Source organism: Caretta caretta, chromosome 14 (assembly GCF_965140235.1).
Source record: "Caretta caretta isolate rCarCar2 chromosome 14, rCarCar1.hap1, whole genome shotgun sequence".
Lineage (NCBI taxonomy): Eukaryota > Metazoa > Chordata > Testudines > Cheloniidae > Caretta > Caretta caretta.
Window position 1 is genome coordinate 47,387,600 of NC_134219.1, and position 18,301 is coordinate 47,405,900.

The window sequence follows — 18,301 nt, forward strand, 5'->3', positions numbered from 1 at the left end:
GTTTGGCTTTCGCCCCCCCGGCCCGGGACAGCAGGACTTGGGCGGGCTCAGGCTTTGGTCCCCCATCCTGGGGCCGTGTAGTAATTTTAGTTGTCAGAAGGGGGTCGTGGTGCAATAACGTTTGAGAACCCTGGTGTAGACAAACCCAAAGAGATGAAGTGTCGTACGCGGAGTCACCCAGCAGGCACGGGGCATCCAGCACGTCAGCCGAGGCTGGGGGCTAGAGAGGGTGCAGCAAACGCCAGGGTGGCCCTTCTGTAGGAAAGCCAGGAACACAACCCAGCTTTCCATGTCTCAGTCCAGTGTGCTATCCATTAGGCCACACTGCCTCCCTCCCCAGACATCGCCATCAGTATGGTGCGTTCATCCGGCCCCGATGACCAAACCCAAAATGTGTGTACGCTCGCCAGCCCTGTCTCTCCCGCAGACCAGACCAGTTCTGTTCTCTGGCAGTCACAAGCCCAGCTGTCTCGGGGGGTGGCGGCTCCTAAAGACACTGGGGTCTGTTTGGCTTGGTCAGCCAACCTGCCCTCCAGCTTTCCCAGTCCATCTCCTCCTGGGCTGCCGGGCCACTGAGTAACAAGGCCTTCGTTAGCCCCCAGCCCTCCCCATAGTGCCCCTGAGCGTCCCCACCCGGCTCCTCTGACAGAGACAGTGACCCCAGAGATCACCAAGCAACACGCATGGAAAGGTTCCCTTTGGGATTGAGGGACTGATCCCCTTAGCGATGCTCTGAGGAGATAGCAAGGGGACAGCACGTCAGCATGGTAAAGCTCTGATGCCTGACTGGGGAAGCTGAGACCCCACCATTAGTGACAGGAGTTAACGATCCGTTAGGGCAGGTTGGGCAGAGGTGCGGACGGGAGCAGTGGATGGGCCGGGGAAGAGAGCTCAGAGAGGGACCTGGCAGAGAGGTGCAAAGAAATTAACCAGGAGTGAAATAGAGGTGAAACCCCAGATCCACACCTGGCGTGAATCCACCATAGCACCACGGAGTCAATGGGGCCAGATCCCCAGTTCGGGTCAGTCAGTGCTGCTCCACTGGAGTCCCTGGCTGAATGCTGATTTACACCAGGGGGAATCTGGCAGATTCCTCCCTCCCACGTCCGGGGCTAAACTGCCCCAGGGCTGTGCAGAGCATTACCCCTGCGGCCCAAGCCCTGCCCCCGCAGCGCCTCCAACTCCTGCTGGGACAGGTAACCCCAGAGCTTGGAATTGTTCTTCTCAATGGAATTAACCCCTTTAAACTCCTTTGCCTGAGGGAGGACTGGGAGTCAGGACTCCTGGGTTTTAGTCCCAGCCCTGGGAGAGGGGGAGAGGCTGGGGGTTAGAGGGAGGGGGGCTGGGAGTCAGGACTCCTGGGTTCCATTTCTACTTTGCCACACACTCGCCCTAATCTCAGGCAGGTCAGTGTCTGTGCCTCAGTTTCCCCATGTGTGACATGGGGCTAACGGTGCCACGCTCTGAGGTCTCCTCCGTACCCTGCTCAGAGCGGGACGAGGCGTCTCTGGCAAATCCACTGATATCCAGAGCTGCAGGTGTCAGAACCAATCCGATTCTCGTTCACCACCCCACAGCTGTTCCCCTCAGCCGGGCCTGACACCGGGAGCCTGCGGGACAGAGGAGAGGGCCCCTGTCAGCGCGTGTGGGTCCATCACACGCAGTCGGTAGCGGCTCTTCCCTGTTCCAACGGGATCCGCAGCCATCATCTCTTCCAGCTCTGCCCTGGGGGCTGCCCCCTCTCCCCACTGTCAGGACCCTGGCCAGGGTCTCGAACGGCCTCTCCCTGCCCAGAGCCCAGGGACCTGCTCCCTCCTCGTCTTCCCCGCTGGGCTAGACCCTGTCCATCTCCCTCCCCTGCTCCCTGTCTCCCCGCTTACTGGGCTGGGCCGACGCTGCCCCCTCCTGATCCCCTCCTGCCTCTCTGGCGGCTCTGTGTCTCCCCCTCCCCCCTGCCCCATTGTCTGGGGGATCCCCAGGGCTCTGGCCTGGCCCCTTTGCTCTTCTCCCTCCACACCCCGTCTCTGAGCCACCTCCCCCGCCCCCAGGGCTCCAGCCACCATCTCTGTGCTGGGGGATGCACAAATCTCTCCCTGCCCCATGGCCCTGTCTGCTCCCACCCAGCCCCTCTCTCACCCGGGCTCCCCAGCTCCCCTCCTGGGGTCTCAACATCATCTGACACTGAACACAGCTCCCCTGAGCTCCCGACCTTCCCCCCAAACTTCCCCCATCCCTGGCCCTGGCCTCTGCTGCCCACAGAGGGGAGGGAAAGTGTTTGACTCAAGGAATCACTCACAGGGTCTGATCCAGCTGGGAGCCGTCCAGCCAGGTCCAGGCCTTCTCCGGGGAGGAGACGGACTGTCCGATCCAGAACAGACGTGAACCTAGTGGATTATTTCACTGCTAGCATTGGAGGACGAGCCTCAGCTGCTGTCAACCAACCAGGCTCCACAGATACACATTTTCTAGCCTTAAACGCTCCGTGCCAGATCCCGTTGCTGTCAATCAGCCGTAGCCCCGCGGCAGTCCATGGGGCCAGATCCCAGCTGTGAGAAATGCTCCAAGTGCATTGACTTCACGAGAAATTATCCTGATTTACACCACTTGCAGATCTGTCTCTTTTAAATTGCAGGGGGGGAACAAATTCCATTATTACAACAGTAGTGGTGAGAGACCCCAGCTGAGACCAGGGCCCAGCAGTGCCGGGCGCTGCCCAGACACACAGGGAGAGGTTTCTGCCCCAGCTGAGATCAGGGCCCAGCAGTGCCGGGCGCTGCCCAGACACACAGGGAGAGACAGTCGCTGCCCCAGCTGAGATCAGGGCCCCGTTGTGCCAGGCGCTGCCCAGACACACAGCGAGAGACAGTCCCCTGCCCCTGGCTGCTCACAAACTGGCAAGATGAAGGAAGGATCTTTACTCCCATTTTACAGATGGGGAGCTGCAGCCCCGAGAAATGAAGAGACTTGCCCAAGGTCACCCGGGGTGTGTGGCTCAGCCAGGAAGGGAACTGTAAGTCCCGGCCGGGTGCTCTAACCACTAGTCCTCCCTTCCACACACACAGTTGTTCATCGGTCATGAGCTCAGGCTAGTTCTGCAGTCCCCACAAATAAACAGCACCCCAAGTCTCACACCTCTGCCGGGTCCCTGCACCTGTAGGGCTGATCTGCAGCCTTGACTCGTGGTAGTGATCCCGCTAATTCCAATAATGAGAGGTGGTGGGAGCAATGGGATATAGTGGGTAGAATTGCAGGGGAGGGGGCAAGGGACCTGGGTTTTATCCCCCCTCTGGGGGAGGAGTGGGGTGCAGTGGGTTAGAGCATGGAGGGCTGGGAGTCAGGTGCTCAGAGGGGAGCTGGGATCAGTAGGATCAAACCCTCTCATCTGTCCTATGCCCAAAATATCCCAGCTCCATGCAGACCCTGCCGCTCCCCAGCCCTGACCCGACCCTACTGCTGGGACATGGATCCCATGGCGGGGAGGGCAGGGGAGGGGAGGGGGTTACAGTCACTACCTTGGTTCCCAGCTGCAGACGGGCTGCCCAGCCCCATTTCACCCTCCTCATCCTGCATCGTCCCCAGGCAGAGCGTGGGGCAGGGCTGCCCTCCTGCTGGAGCGGAAGCATCCGCACCTCTGAGAGGGGCCCAGGTGTGAGACTGCACAGGAAACTGAGTCACTGCCCCGGACATGTGTGGGTGGCAGGGGGCCGGTCAGCCCCACCGGCCTCAGCTCCGCCCCCCCTGCTCGGAAGGATGCTGGCTCAGCCGCAACAGCACTCCCAGCCAGCCACGGACGCCCCAACCCCCTGGCAGCTGCAGCCGCCCTGATACCGGGGTGAGGGGCACAGTCTGTCCAGGGGCTTAGCTGGCTCCCGTTACTTGAGCCTCTGAGCCCCTCACCCACAGCGATGGCCAACCTCTGCCCCCCAGGGAGGGATCGTCGTCCCCTTTACACAGCTGCAGGGACAATTTCATGCCTTGTCCCCAGGCAGATTGTGACACGGCAGCCCCCCACGTTCCCAAAATCTGCCCTTTCCGAGTCCTGCGCCTTTCAGAAATCTCCTTACAGTGGAGCTGAGCTTGCTGGTGCCCCCAAAGCCTGACTGTGCTCAGTACAGCTGCCCCCACAAGATCCCCCAAAAAGGGTGTTAACGTGGCCAGGAAAATAAAGCTCAGATCTTCAAAGGCAGGAGGGTGTAACCAGGGCTCCCGTGTGGCGCCGAGCCCAGGGCCCCAGCTCCTGTGGGCCATTAGCACCTCAGTCTGCTGAGAGCCTGAGCCAGCCGCCCTGACAGGTGTGAGCTCCGCCGGAGGAACTGACCCAGCAACGCTGCCTGAGTCTGCCGGGAGCCTGAGACAACTGCGCTGAGAGGGGGCAGCTGCCCCATTGTTAGTGTAGGAGTCTATCCCCAGCTCTGGGAGGGGAGTGGGGCCTAAAGAGTTAGAGCTGGGGGGATGGGTGTCAGGATTGCTGGGTTGTCTCCTAGCTCTACGCAAAAGGTGGGGGGTCTAGTGGGTTAGAGTAGGGGGACTGGGCGTCCAGGGTTGGGGGCATAATTCCTAGCTTTGCAACTGACTCTCTGGGCAACCCTACCCAGGTCGATTCTGCTGTCGGTGCCTCAGTTTCCTCAGCCACGTAATGGGGATGATGAGTCTGACTAAGCGCTGGGAGGTGCTTTGAAATCCTCACATGACAGGCAGTCTATAAAGTGTCAAAGATGCTTTTATTCATGAAAGGCTCCTTTCCATTATTAAAGGGCCATGGATGCCCTGCTCAGAGCGGGACGGCGTCTCTCTGGCAGATCCACCGAAGTACAGAGCTGCAGGTGTCAGAACGAATCCGATTCCTGTTCACCACCCCACACCTGTTCCCCTCAGCCGGGCCTGACACCGGGAACCTGCGGGACAGAGGAGAGGGCCCCTGTCAGCGCATGTGGGTCCATCACACGCAGTCGGTAGCGGCTCTTCCCTGTTCCAACGGGATCCGCAGCCGTCGTCTCTTCCAGCTCTGCCCTGGGGCTGCCCCCTCTCCCCACTGTCAGGGCCCTGGCCAGGGTCTCGAACGGCCTCTCCCTGCCCAGAGCCCAGGGACCTGCTCCAGCCTCCTCCTCCCTGCTGGGCTAGACCCTGTCCATCTCCCTCCCCTGCTCCTTGTCCCCTCCCCACCTGGCTGGGCCGACGCTGCCCCCTCCTGATCCCCTCCTGCCTCTCTGGTGGCTCTGTGTCTCCCCCTCCCCCCTGCCCCATTGTCTGGGGGATCCCCAGGGCTCTGGCCTGGCCCCTGTCTGCTCCCACCCAGCCCCCCTCTCATCCGGGCTCCCCAGCTCCCCTCCTGGGGTCTCAGCATCGTCTGACACTGTACACAGCTGCCCCTGAGCTCCAAACCTTCCCCCCAAAACCTCCCCAATCCCAGACCCTGGCCCCTGCTGCCCACAGAGGGGAGGAAAAGTGTTTGACTCAAGAAATCACTCACAGGGTCTGATTCAGCGGGGAGCCGCCCACCCAGGTCCAGGCCTTCTCTGGGGAGGAGACGGACAGTCCGACCCAGAACTGATTTGAACCTTGTGTCAGGTCCTTTAGGAACTCCTGCAGGGATTGTGGGACAGGCAGCTGGTGACCAGACCTGCTGTCGGCTCTTTTCTTGTGAATCCAGGTTGCCAACAACTTCAGGACCAGAACGTCTGTCTGTCTGTCCATCTATCCCTATATACACCCATTATCCATCCCCATACATCTGTCCCCGTACACACCCATCTATCTATCCAACTATCCCCCATATACACCCCTGTATCCATCCGTCCATCCATCCAACTGCCCTCTCTCTGTAGCCACCCAGCCTCACACACCCCCAGCCCCTCTCTCCAGCTGAGCTGGGTTGGGCACACCCCGGAAGGAGGAGGGTATCGGTGGCTTTAAACTGCCTTTGTGTGCCCCTGATCCTGGGGCTGGTGATTTAGCCTGGGATTGTCAAAGCCACATAGGGGGTTTGGACACCCCATTATTAACAATGGGAACAGGGTGTCCAAATCCCCCAAGCAGCTTTGAAAATCCCAGCCCTACCATGTAACCTATGCACGCCCTTGGACTCTGTACCCAGGGCCCAGCCCTGCAGGGGCAGCTCCAGCAGGAAGGGATCATCCCCTTTACCAGCTCCTTGGGGTCCTGGATCACCAGCAGCTGGGAGCCCCTCACTGAGCAGTCGGCGCGGCTCTCGCTCCACATGTCACCTCCTCTGGAGACCCAGTAGCACTTGTCCCCACGCAGCTGCCAGTCCGTGGGGCAGAGTTTGCACCCGGAGCTCCCTGCAGGGAGACAGGATTCATTAATGCTCTGAGCCCTCTGGGCTTCATTCCCGGCTCCTCCCTTCCTGCGACTGGGGCAGGAACGGGGTTCAAATGGGTTTGAGTCCCCTTTGTGCTCCCTGAAATCTGGGGCTGGGCCAGGCCCTGCCTGGCTCCCGGTGTCAGTTACAGCAGCCTCGGGGCTGCTCTGCCTTATCCATTGCTCCCAGGTGGGCCCTGGGAAGCAGAGAAGACCCACAGCGCACTGCACTCTAGGCACACTACCAATCTGCCCCCCTTTGTGGGGGTTGGGAACAGGGTGGGTGAGGGCCCTTACCCCAGCTTCACACCAGCTGGAAAGGCCCCCCCCAGGATAGGGGAGTTTCTCAGGGGCCAATGTACCCACTTTAAGGTCCCTTTACACTACGAGAATGGCCTAGTAGTGTCTTGGAGTAACTGGGGGGACTGAGTGGTGTTAAACTGGGAACAGGAGGGGAGGCTGGGACCCAGGGGTGAATGGGAGGGGACATTGCGCCCAGATGTCAGGGAACAAAAGGGGATGGGACCGTAAGACAATCTCACTAATAAGATGTGAACCCCCACCCCACACACACTGAAAAAAATTGGACAGCTTTGTATTATGTTGCTACTAAAATCTTCGTGGCTGTGTATTAACCTGAACGGCCAGTAGATGTCGCTGCCCCGTGCACAGTCCCAGCGCAGGACGTCCATTCATATTCCTCGCCTGGCACCCAGCGGGGCTGGTGGCTAGATCGGTGCAGCCAGCAGGGGGCGGTGTGTCCCTGCCCTGCAGGATCCCCACGGGCTGGGACAGCCGCTGGGTTTCCACTGGCCGTGCCCAGGGCGGAGGGCGGCTCAGAGACACACGAGCTGGGGTTACCTGCTGGGCCGGGCTGGGCCGGGGGGCACAGCTGGGATCGGAAACGCTCCAGGCGGGCGCTGCATTCTGCCATGCTGCGGTCTGTGCTCCCAGTGGGTGTCGCTGTATCTCTGCTCCCAGCTCCCTCGCTCCCAGGGGGTGTCGCTGTATCTCTGCTCCCGGCTCCGTCACTCCCAGAGGCTGCCTGGGTCTGTCCCTTCTCGGACACCAAGAAGGAAACTGCAAAGCAGCGTCGGTGGGAGTGAGGCGACCAGTCAATGTTGTGGGAGTTGCTGGTAAAAGCACCAGCACAGAGGCCTGCAGAGACACAGGGCCTGCCCCAGAGCCTGTTCTGCCCCATCACCACTGACTCCAATGGACTTCAGAGGAGCCCCAAAGGGCCCTGATCTAAAAAAATGGGTCTGGACTGAAAATCAGTGGGAGCTGGGTACCTTTATCCCTAGGGACTCTTTGCAAACCCAGCCCATGTTTGCATCTGTATAAGTTTCCCAGTGCCCATCACCGGTGTATCAGAGCACCTCCCAGTCTGTGCTGGCTTTATCTTCTCAACCCCCCTGTGAGGCAGGGCACAGGGCTGTTATCCCCATTGTACATGTGGGGAAACTGAGGCACAGAGCTCCATCCTGGGTTCCGGGCTGGGGACAGGCCACCTGAGCCACTCCTCTGGGGCTGCAGGTTTAATGTTGTGTAGCCCTCCTCGCCCTGCGTCGTGCTCTAGTGAGAGGAGGGGCCGGGAGCCGCGTGGGCTGGGGTGTGAGATCGCACAGGAAGCTGAGATGCTGGGCTGCAACCATGTGGGCGTCAGGTTGCTGGTCACAGTGTCCGGCGTCAGGGGCTCTCTGATGCTGTGGAAGTTGGCTCAGTCAAAACAGGGCTCCCAGAAGCCTCCCCCTCCAATGCAGCCACCCTGATCCCAAGGTGAGGGACGCAGCCTGTCTGTTGCGGAGTTTAACCAGCCCCCTTCACTTGTTTTCTCTGTCCCTCACCCGCATTCCCTGTGACGCAGGGGAGGCTCATGGGGACAGATTATTAAAGGGGTTTAGGCACCTAAAGCTGCAGATAGGCCCCGAGTGGGGTTTTCAGAAGCACCTAGGCCCAGATCCTCAACAGGATTTAGGCTCCTAATTCCCTTGGGTGTTGGGCACCTACATACATTTGAGAAATTAGGTCCTAGGTGCCCAATTCCCATTGATTTCAATAAGCATTAGGTGCCTAAAAACAACCCACTAGGTGCCTAGCTGAATTGTTAGGTGCCTAAACCGCTGTGGAATTCCAGCCTTAAGGGACCAGCCCAGGATCCCATAGGAATCTGTGTAAGACCCAGGAACTGGTCCCAGAGCTCCTGAGTCCCAGATTAGCACCTAACCCCCGAGCCAGCCTTCCTCTCCGAGAACCTGTGAGCTCCGGCCCAGTCCCACCATCCCGCTGCGAACAGCCAGCTCTGTCTGACATGTCAGCATGCTGATGGGAACAAGATATTCAGGGGAAAAATCCCCAGCCATATTTTGGTGACGTTCTTTCTCCATTTATCGACCAGCTACATTATTCTAATATTACATTTTGATGCCATTTGTACTGAAATGCCCAACGTTGATGAAAAGCCGGAGGGCCGGGGGCAGGGGGGGGGGAGTTCCTAGGATAATTTCCCCCTGCCCCAGATTTTTTAGGAAATGGAAATGTTTCAATTTTTGAAATTTCAACAATGGCTCTGAAACTCCCATCTGGTGGTACTGGCCAGTCCTGGCCCAGCGTGGTTAATGGAAAGGCAGCGTGAGGTAATGGGTAGGAAATCGGGATTCAAATCTTAGCTGTGCCACAGATCTGTGTTCGATCTTGGCCAAGTAATTTCAGCTCTTTTGCTTTGACTGTGAGCTCTGGGCGGGGGGGGGGGGGGGGGGAACCTGTCTCTCCCTGTGGGTCTGGGCAGCGCCCGGCACAACGGGGCCCTGATCTCAGCTGGGGCAGGGACTGTGTCTCCCTGTGGGTCTGTGCAGCGCTGCAGTGGGAGACTGAAGTTAGGATTTTTAGGCTAGTTTAGTAACCTGCCCCCCGGAGCCGTACACCCCTTGGAGGTGAGGAGAAATCCTGGGAGCAGCAGCAGCCTGACCCCTGCCTGAAGAGGACGTCTGCCCGCAGTGATCATCAGCCCCTCCGCAGTCCAGAGCCATCTCTGACCGTGAGGATCCGGCGTGGAGTTGTGAGTCGCCATCCTTCCGTTAGCTAGTCAGGGAGATGGTTCGGGAGAAACCCCCCCTACTCCTGGGAAATGTGCCCTCAAGCCAGCGGGTCTGGGTTTGGGGATTTTATAACCTGCTGCCTATTAAACCCGTGGCGGGACTGACGGCCTTATCCCACGCGTGAGTCCTTTGGGCTGCACTGAGCCCAGTCAGCCACGCTGCTAACAGGCACAGATGATATTGTGGTCACAGGTCGTCAAGGGCCCCTACAAGTACGCACCCCAACGGGGCACTAATTTCACCTTGCTAGATTGCTAGATCAGGTCACGTGACTGGGGAAATTCATGGGTATTATCAGCGTGGACACCGGTTTCCCCTGGAATAGTGTTATATTTATCTCCTGTCTAATGTAATGACAGTGTGGAATATATTGTATGTGTCTGTGTTATTTCTTGGGAGTCTCCAGCTAACTGGCAAGTAAGTGGGGGTTACCCTGGGCTGAGAATTTTCCTCCCAAGCTGCCCTGGTGACCCTGCCAGGCAGGAGTGAGGTGGGTAGCGGCACCAGCAAATAAATTCATACGGGAAGCAAATAAAAATGTTACACCCTGGGGAGCGGGAGGCGGAATCCAGAAGAACCCAGGCCCGTCCCTCAAAACGTGTCAGGGGATTGGTGCTAAAGAAGGTAACCGGGGGGATAGGGAGCACTACACATATAGCAAAATCCAAATTTTCCTTTTTAAAAACACATTTGGATGACAAATTCTCAACTAGGGCTAGTTTTACAGTTGGCTGAAGTTTTTTTCTAATGTTAAAATGGTGTCATTTTGAACTTTGAAACAAAAAATGAGGAAAAATATTGATGAAACTGTCACATAATTCTCCTCAATCCCTCCCATTTTTCAGCCAACTTGCAGAGCTTTTCAAATTCTGAGCTTTCAGAATTTAGGGGGATCTTTTGAATTTTGAACAGAGAGTGACAAGGATTTTTTTAAAAATATATCAGTAAATTCCCCCCCTTATTTTTAACCAGTTCCAGTGTATGCCTGGATCTATCTAGTTATCCATCCATCCCCATTCACACCCATCTCCCTATATATTTAATTTTCTCTCTACGTTACAGTCAAGCTCTTCGGAGCATCAAAAAAATGTACCAGCTAGTGGGAGGGGCTCCACAATGGAGTGCTGGAGGGACAGGCTAATCCATGCTATACACTGAGGGACCCGCACAAATAAACACGGAGCTGTCAGCTACTCACCCCAAATCCCCAGCGCTATCACAGCCATCACCAGGACAACGTTCCCAATCCATCCGACCCACAGCGCTGTCCGATGCCACCGGGGACTCGGGGGACCTGTAAGAGCCAACGTCTGGTGAAAAACAATCGGAACCTGGTGTACGAAAGACCGTTTCAAAGAAAAATACATCCCCAGCGTGGGTAGAATCCGATGCCCACAGGGAGTTGATTACAGGATTGGGGCCTATACACTCCCCTGTTCATCTGGTTTCCCTTCGTAGGCCAGTCTGGGATGACTGGAGAGCTGTCTGACTTTTAATGTAAAGGCAATGGGGTGAAATTTTGGCCCTTTTCTTGAAAATGGGAATTTTTAGGAAAATATGAACATTTTCTCAATATTTTACATTTCCCACACTTTTAAATGACCCCCCCCCTTTTTTTATTCTTCACCATATTTGTTTGTTGTTTTTCAAGTTCTTTTTCTGTTTGATTGCATTATTCTTAATTATTGTCTATTGTGTTCATTATGTATATTGTCAATTTGCATACCTTGGCTGTACCGTGCACGCCAACGGAAAGTCCAGGAGGAAATAATGTCACAAATTGGCAAGGTAGCAGCTGCTTGGACCAGCTTAAACACGATTTGGTCATTGCAAATCTACAGTTTAAAGACCAAACTATGAATGTTCAGCTCAAACGTTATTTCCACCCTAATGTATAGATGTGAAAGCTGGAAATCCACCAAAGGCATAGACAGATGTCTAAATACCTTGGAAAGCAAATGCCTTAGAAAATTACTAGACATTAAAGCAATTAATTAATAACAAATGCCAAGAGTCCAACATCACCTGCTCTCTAAAGTTATCCAGAACAGAAGTTGGAAAGATCTGGGATGTGGTTTCTTTGGCCACTGTTGGAAGAGAGGATATTGAGCTAGATGGACCATTGGTCTGACCCAGTCTGGCCGTTCTTATGTTAAGAATGAAGCAGAGCATTGGCCATCGGGCAGCTGGAAGAACATGCAAAGGGGGCCTAGCAAAGAATCCCTCCATCGAGCTGTCCTCCCAGAGACAGAGAACGTACAGAACATGACAACCCCAAATACAGGCATAGAGCGGCCCAGGGATGGTGGAGCCTGGGTCGTGCCCTGAGCAACCTACAATGGCCCAGGCAGGATTCGGCATCACTATTATTACTTTGCTTTCCCAGCTTTGATTTTCTCAAAGGTTTCCCATTTGCAACATTTTTGGCTGGAAACATTTTCCCATTTGTAAACATCTTTGGCTCGAACAACGTTAGTCTCTAAGGTGGCACGAGGATGCCTTGTTGTTTTTGCTGATACAGACTAACACGGCTGCCCCTCTGAAATCTCTGGTTCGGTGCTTTCTCTTTCCATTTTCAAGGTTTAATTACTATGTTGCATGGCCGAGCTTGATTGGCCAGCTCAGTCACACAACATTATTGTTTCAGATTGAACATCTTTCAATCTTGAAGACAGAGAACCACAGAAATGTAGGGCTGGAAGGGACCTCAAGAGGTCATGTAGCCCACCTTCCCCCTCCCTCATCCCACACTGAGCCAGGACCATATTTACCCCTAGACCATCCGTGACTGGTGTTTGTTTAACCTATTCTTAAAAACCTCCAGTGACTGAGCTTCCAAAACCTCCCTAGCTAACCTGTTTCAGTGCTTAACTACCCTTAGCGTTAGAAAGTTTTTCCTAAAATCTCACCTAATTCTCTCCTGCTGCAAATTAAGCTGATTACTATTTATCGTACCTTCAGTGGCCATGGAGAGCAACTGATCTACACCCTCTGTATAATAACCTTTTTCGTACTGGAAGACTGGTCTCATGTCCCCCCTCATCCGTCTCTCCTCTCGACTAAACACGTACAGTTCTTCAACCTCTCCTCGTCGATCATGTTTTCTAAACCTCTTCTAAACGTTTCTCTGTCTTGAGATCAAAACATTTCAAAATGATGATGTTTGAAAACAAAAAATGGTGATTAAAAAGATTCCACGGAAAAGGTCCAAGAACAAGAATATCTGCCCTTGTCACAAACCGATTGAACTAACCCCAGTTTAACTACGAGCTCCTCAGAGATTCCCAGGCCGGAAGGGACCATTCTGATCGCTTTGTCTGACCTCCTGTATTACACACGCCAGAGAGCATCCTCAAAATAATTCCTAGAGCAGATCTTATAGAAGAAACACCCAGGGTTGATTTAAAACTTGTCAGTGATGGCGAATTTACCACGACCCTTGGTAAATTGTTCCAATGATGAATTACTCTCACTATTAAAAATTTACATCTTATTTCCAGTCTGAATTTGTCTAGCTTCAACTTCCAGCCATCGGCTCATGTTAGAACCTTTCTCTGCTAGATTGAAGAGCTTGTTATTCAATATTTCTTCCTCATGTAGATACTTATAGACTGTCATCAAGTCACCCCTTAACCCTCTCTTTGTTAATAGATTGAGCTCCTTGAGTCTATCACTTCAAGGCAGGTTTTCTGATCCTTTAATCGTGGCTCGTCTCTGACCCCTCTCCAATTTAGCAACGTCCTTCCTGAACTGTGGTCACCAGAACTGGACACAGGATTCCAGCAGCGGTCGCAGCAGGGCCAAATCCAGAGGTAAAATAACCTCCCTGCTCCTACTCGAGATTCCCCTGTTTATGCATCCAAGGATCGCATTAGCCCTTTAGGCCACAGTGTCGCACTGGGAGCTCATGTTCAGCTGATTATCCCCCATGACCCCCGAATCTCTTTCGGAGTCCCTGCTTCCCAAGACAGAGTGCCCCCCTCCCCCACCCCCCACCCCCGCATCCTGTAAGCGTGGCCTGCATGCTTTGTTCCTGTTGGACTCAATCATGTCAATTAGGGCCCATTTCAGCAAAACATCCTTATCCAGCAAAGAACTTGGACGTGGGTTTAACTTTAGCAGTGTGCTCCAGTCCCATTGACCGTAATGGGGCTTAAGGAAGTGGTTAACGAGAGGTACGTGTGTTAAGTTCTTTGCTGAATTCTAATCAAAGCTGGCGTCTGTAGGTGAAAATCTCTGGCCTGGCTTATGCGGGGGGGGGGGGGGGGTCAGATTTGACGATCAGAGTGACACTTACAGACATGCAACTTGTATGAATCACAGGCGCCTAGCAAGAGACATGCCCTGCCTTGAAGACGCTGGGTGCACGGAATGAAATTCACCGCTGTGTAGAGAACCCCCACAAAGTCCAGACACCACTCTAGTCCTCTTTTGCAGGCTGGAAATTGGGCATTGGCCTTTGCACTTGGCCCTCTGCAGAGATGTGAATTTCCCCCACCGAGGTTGGGAGAGGAAACAATAGCTTAAATATAGCTGCTGTGAAGTCACGGCTGCCCAGAGCGAGTTGAGAACCGTAGCTTCTCGAAGAGTTTCTTAAGAAGCGTGCTAATGCTGTGCATTGCAGAGATTCTGTGCAGCAGGGGAAGTGCAATCCCGGGGCTTGTGATTCTGGGCTTCTCCAAATCAGTCCCAGGTGTCAATTAGAGCAGCCCTGGGGTTGCTCTAATTTATGGACAGTCCCGAGAAACTCGGATTATCTGGAGCAGCAGAAATTCTCCTTACTGCTCCCAGGCCCACCCCTGCTGGAAACTGTTCTCTGCTAGGGTTCTTTCGGGGGGAGGCTCTGTAGCATGTGACTGCCCTACGCTGTACCTGCAAATTCTCCTCTGGCCACTTGCAGCAAAATCCTGCCCCTGTGTGCTGCAGATGTGGGGTGTGAGGGCCGAGGCAGGCTGGGTGCTGAGCTGTGTACGGAAAACTGGCTCCAGCTCTGGGGGGCTGCGCACCTGACCAAAATAAGGACCCACCATGTCCAGATTCCCAGTGCAGGGGCTTACCCCGGAAGCTAGCCTTCCCCGCCCAGCCAGCGCTCCTCAGCTTTCGAGTAGCAGCTCCGTGGACCATTACAGAGGATGCCCAGAGGCAGCATTACGGTTGTGTGTACTGGTTTTCCTCGGAAGGAAGAGTCAATTACGGTAGCACCCTGAGAGGCTGTGTGAGATCAGGGCCCCGTTGGGCTGGGGGCTGCAGGTGCATATAGCCAGAGACAGCCCTCAATAGCACGTAGAGTTCGTGCAGTAGCTTTTGTGGCTCATCCCCACTCTAGGGTCGTGTCCGAGCAGTTCAAATTATTCTTGCCAATGCCCTAGTAGCCTGAGTCCGTCATGCAACCATCTATAATTCCACAAGCCCCCAGCGAGAGCTTGGTGGGTCGTAACTGGAGAAGTCTGATGCACCACCCGGGCAGGCGAGTGGGCGCATGGACTTCCCCTTTCCACCCCAGGCTTCTGCACCGAGAGAGCCCCGCACACAGAAGTGAGCAGCTACAGAGAGCTGATCAAAAGTGTTGCAGCCACCTCCCCCAAAGCCAGAAATTCCCCTGGCACAGACCTGCTCTAGGCTTCCCAGCAAAATCCGTCTTTGGGTTTACAGCGAACCCCCCGGGAAATAAAGGTCACTTACTGAGAGGCTGAGCTGAAAGGGGCGTCCTGGAGCCAGGAAAGCCAGAGGGGAGGTTCAGATCAGCATAGACTATCTCCCCAGCCATGATGCGAGCAGCTGATACGAGCACCTGGCTGTGCTCTCAGGGCAGCCGGGGCTTGGTCTGTGAATATAATTGACATCAATCCCATGTCAGGAAGTGCCGCCTCTGAGAGCTGAATTCCGCTCCTCTCACATGTGACTGCAAAGGGTCCTGTCACAGCCAGGGCTGTCTGGGTCCTGCAGCCTTAAACCAGTGCAACTGGCCTTGAAATGTAGAGACTGGTGCAGCCTTGGGGCCAGGGATTTCAGAGGCACCGTAGCTTTCAGGTAGCTGTAGCAGGGTCTAGTCACAGGGGCTAAACTCTTGGGCTGGGAATTAAAATTCCTGGCTTTGTTCTCATCTCAGTTCTGACCTGCTGTGTGAATTTGCACAAGTCACTTCTTTCCCCCGTGCTTCAGTTTCCCTGCCTGCTTCGTATGTATTTCAATTGTGAACTCTTTGCAGCGTGGACTCCCTGTGTGTCTGCAGCACCCGGCACGATGGGGCCCTGATCTCAGCTGAGGATCAACTCCCATTGAAACTAGGTGCCTAAATATCTCTGAAGGTCTGCTCCTAAGTGACTTTCCAAGATGACACACTAAATTTGTGGCAGAACTTTGTAACCCAGGTCTCCTGGGTCCCAGTCCAGTGCATTAACCAGAAGACCGTCTTCAGTTCTCTTTTTAACACCACTTGAGGACATTGGTTCAGCCTGGGAATGATTTACCCAGTGCCGCTGTTGTGCCTGGCATTTTGCTGGTGAAAGGTTCACTGAGATGTAGCATTAGAACGGATCAATATCATAGTTCAAAGAGTTCAGCAGAGGGTCTAACAGAAGAACAAACTAGCCAGAATGGTTCTTGTCTGAAGTCTTGGCTGATCTATTTTGGAAGTGTGGTCTGAGCACGCATCGGAAAATATTACTCTCATACCACAACCAGCCAGCTGACAAAGGTGTTGTGTGACAGTGGTTAACAAGTATTAACAGGGCTCTAGGGCCAGATCCCCAGTGGCTGTGAATTGACCCCCTAGCTCTATTGGAATCAATAGGCCAGAGCCCCTGCCAGTGCAAAGTAAATGTTTTTTTCCAATGTGCGAAGTAATGCACATTGGGAAAAATAATCCCAACTACACAGACACAATGATGGGGTCTAAATTGGCTGTTACCGCCCAAGGAAGAGATCTTGGAATCACCGTGGCTTGTTCTCTGAAAACCCCTAGGGGCCGCAGGGACGTGTTGGCCGCTTCCTGGTGTGGTGCAGGACCAGGGCAGGCAGGGAGCCTGCCTTAGTCCTGTTACACCGCCGACTGGGAGCCACCCGAGGTAAGCACCGCCTGGCCGGAGCTCCAACCCCTCACCGCCTTCCGCACCCCAACCTCCTGCCCCAGCCCTGAGCCCCCTCCAGCAGCCAAGCACCCTCCAAGGCTTGTACCCCACACCACCTCCTGCTGTTACCGGCTTTGCCCGTTACTTTGGGGTATGCTCATTTATTAGGTTTCAGAGGAGCAGCCGTGTTAGTCTGTATCCGCAAAAAGAAAAGGAGTACTTGTGGCACCTTAGAGACTAACCAATTTATTTGAGCATGAGCTTTCGTGAGCTACAGCTCACTCCGTCGGATGCATCCGATGAAGTGAGCTGTAGCTAACAAAAGCTCATGCTCAAAAAAATTGGTTAGTCTCTAAGGTGCCACAAGTCCTCCTTTTCTTTTTGTATTTATTAGGGTTACTCGGGGAGGGGTGGGGGCGGGTCTGAACTTCTATTGTGTCACTTGTTCTTACGCACACACATGCTTTACCACCATAGATAATAACAGACCCCTCTTCCTGGATAATGTCGAAGCAACAGTGAGACTTATTCCCAGGTTGTGGGAAGAAGCATTCATCATGTTCCTCCAATGCTTGGTCTTCACAGATACAGCCCAAACCTTCTTTTCTCCTACACCTCTTTACATTTACTGTGTTAGGATCTCTGGAGTACATTACTGTGTTATCATTCATCTGTAATCCCAGTGGGACTGCTGGGTGGATTACTCTAATTTCTTTGCCTGCCCCAGTTATCAAGAATAACTGTAAGCTTTGCTGGTTGTGATTGAACAAAGCGTTAACTAGTCTCCACCAAGGCCGGAGGACTAATTCTTCCTCCGTTACATGGGGACGAATCAAGTTGATTGCCTCCATGGGAATTCGTCCTGCTATGCCGAATCATACCCATGATTCCGTTCTGGGTGAGAGCCTGAGCTTGCTTACACGCTGAGGTCCATGAGACATTATTCTGGAGGGACTGTACACTAGACACCATTAACTCTTCATCTTTTTCTATGAGTCTTTCCCACCCAGGAAATGCCTTACTTATTAACTGTTGTTCCTCACTTAACTGTTTCAAAGATGCTGTTAATGGGTTCCCATCTATCCTATATTTTCGATGGCATATGATAGTTTATTCACCAGAATGTCTATGTTTGCGGCATCAACTGAAGAGATTCCTGTTCCTGCAGGTGCAATCCAATCACTTAATTCCCTTTTTACTCTATTTACATGGTCGGCCTCTTGCCACATTCTTACCCGTTCATCCCAACCCTTATGGCTAGATCCAATCAAGGGAGGACATGCGGGTGCAATGTGAGAGATACTCATGCCTTCTAAGTGGATTTGAACCTCCTTCAGAGAAGTCTGAGGTTGAAGAACCAAATGTTCTTGTTGATCCAATTTTAACACATGGGGTCCTGAAATTGGGGCTCTTAAACGTCAGAGGGGAGCGAGGTTTGTGATCAGAGGGTCAACATTTAAAACTGTTTTTTGTTCCATTCTGTACAATCCGGGCTCATGAATCCCTCCGAAATGGCAATGTGCCCATAGCATTTAAACCAAATTGCTGGCATGAGCTTGTCACAATGTGTGCCCTTTAATGGAACTCCCCAGTCTGGGGGACCTTGCTGAATCAAGTCATGTCCAGCTAAAGTCCAGTTCAGCGGTTCCCAGGTTATGAGGAATCGTGTGATATTCTTGCCAGCTGGCGTGATCAGAGACAGCTGCAGTTTCTCTCCGGGTAACGGAGATGTCTGAGTTCCAATGACAATGATGACACGTAGGGGCATGGTTGCTTCCCAAACAGCGGAGGAAACCGGGATTATCCTGCACCTTC

At 53.9% G+C, this 18,301-nt stretch overlaps 1 protein-coding gene across 2 annotated transcripts; it reads right to left on the reverse strand.

The window, feature by feature from the left end:
• Nucleotides 1-4,702: 4,702 nt before the first annotated feature.
• LOC125629572 (killer cell lectin-like receptor subfamily B member 1B allele C) lies at nucleotides 4,703-15,444 on the reverse strand. 2 transcript variants are annotated; one of them, XM_075119593.1, is made up of 6 exons: nucleotides 15,099-15,444; nucleotides 10,615-10,710; nucleotides 7,180-7,398; nucleotides 6,145-6,299; nucleotides 5,471-5,583; nucleotides 4,703-4,895 (listed from the first exon to the last, which is right to left on the reverse strand). In XM_075119593.1, the coding sequence occupies exons 1-6, from the start codon at nucleotides 15,181-15,183 to the stop codon at nucleotides 4,772-4,774; spliced, it is 792 nt and encodes a 263-aa protein (XP_074975694.1). In that variant the 5' UTR covers nucleotides 15,184-15,444; the 3' UTR covers nucleotides 4,703-4,771. The 2 variants fall into 2 exon arrangements, with proteins under 2 accessions (XP_074975694.1, XP_074975695.1); XM_075119594.1 differs by lacking the exon at nucleotides 7,180-7,398.
• Between the last annotated feature and the right edge of the window lie 2,857 nt (nucleotides 15,445-18,301).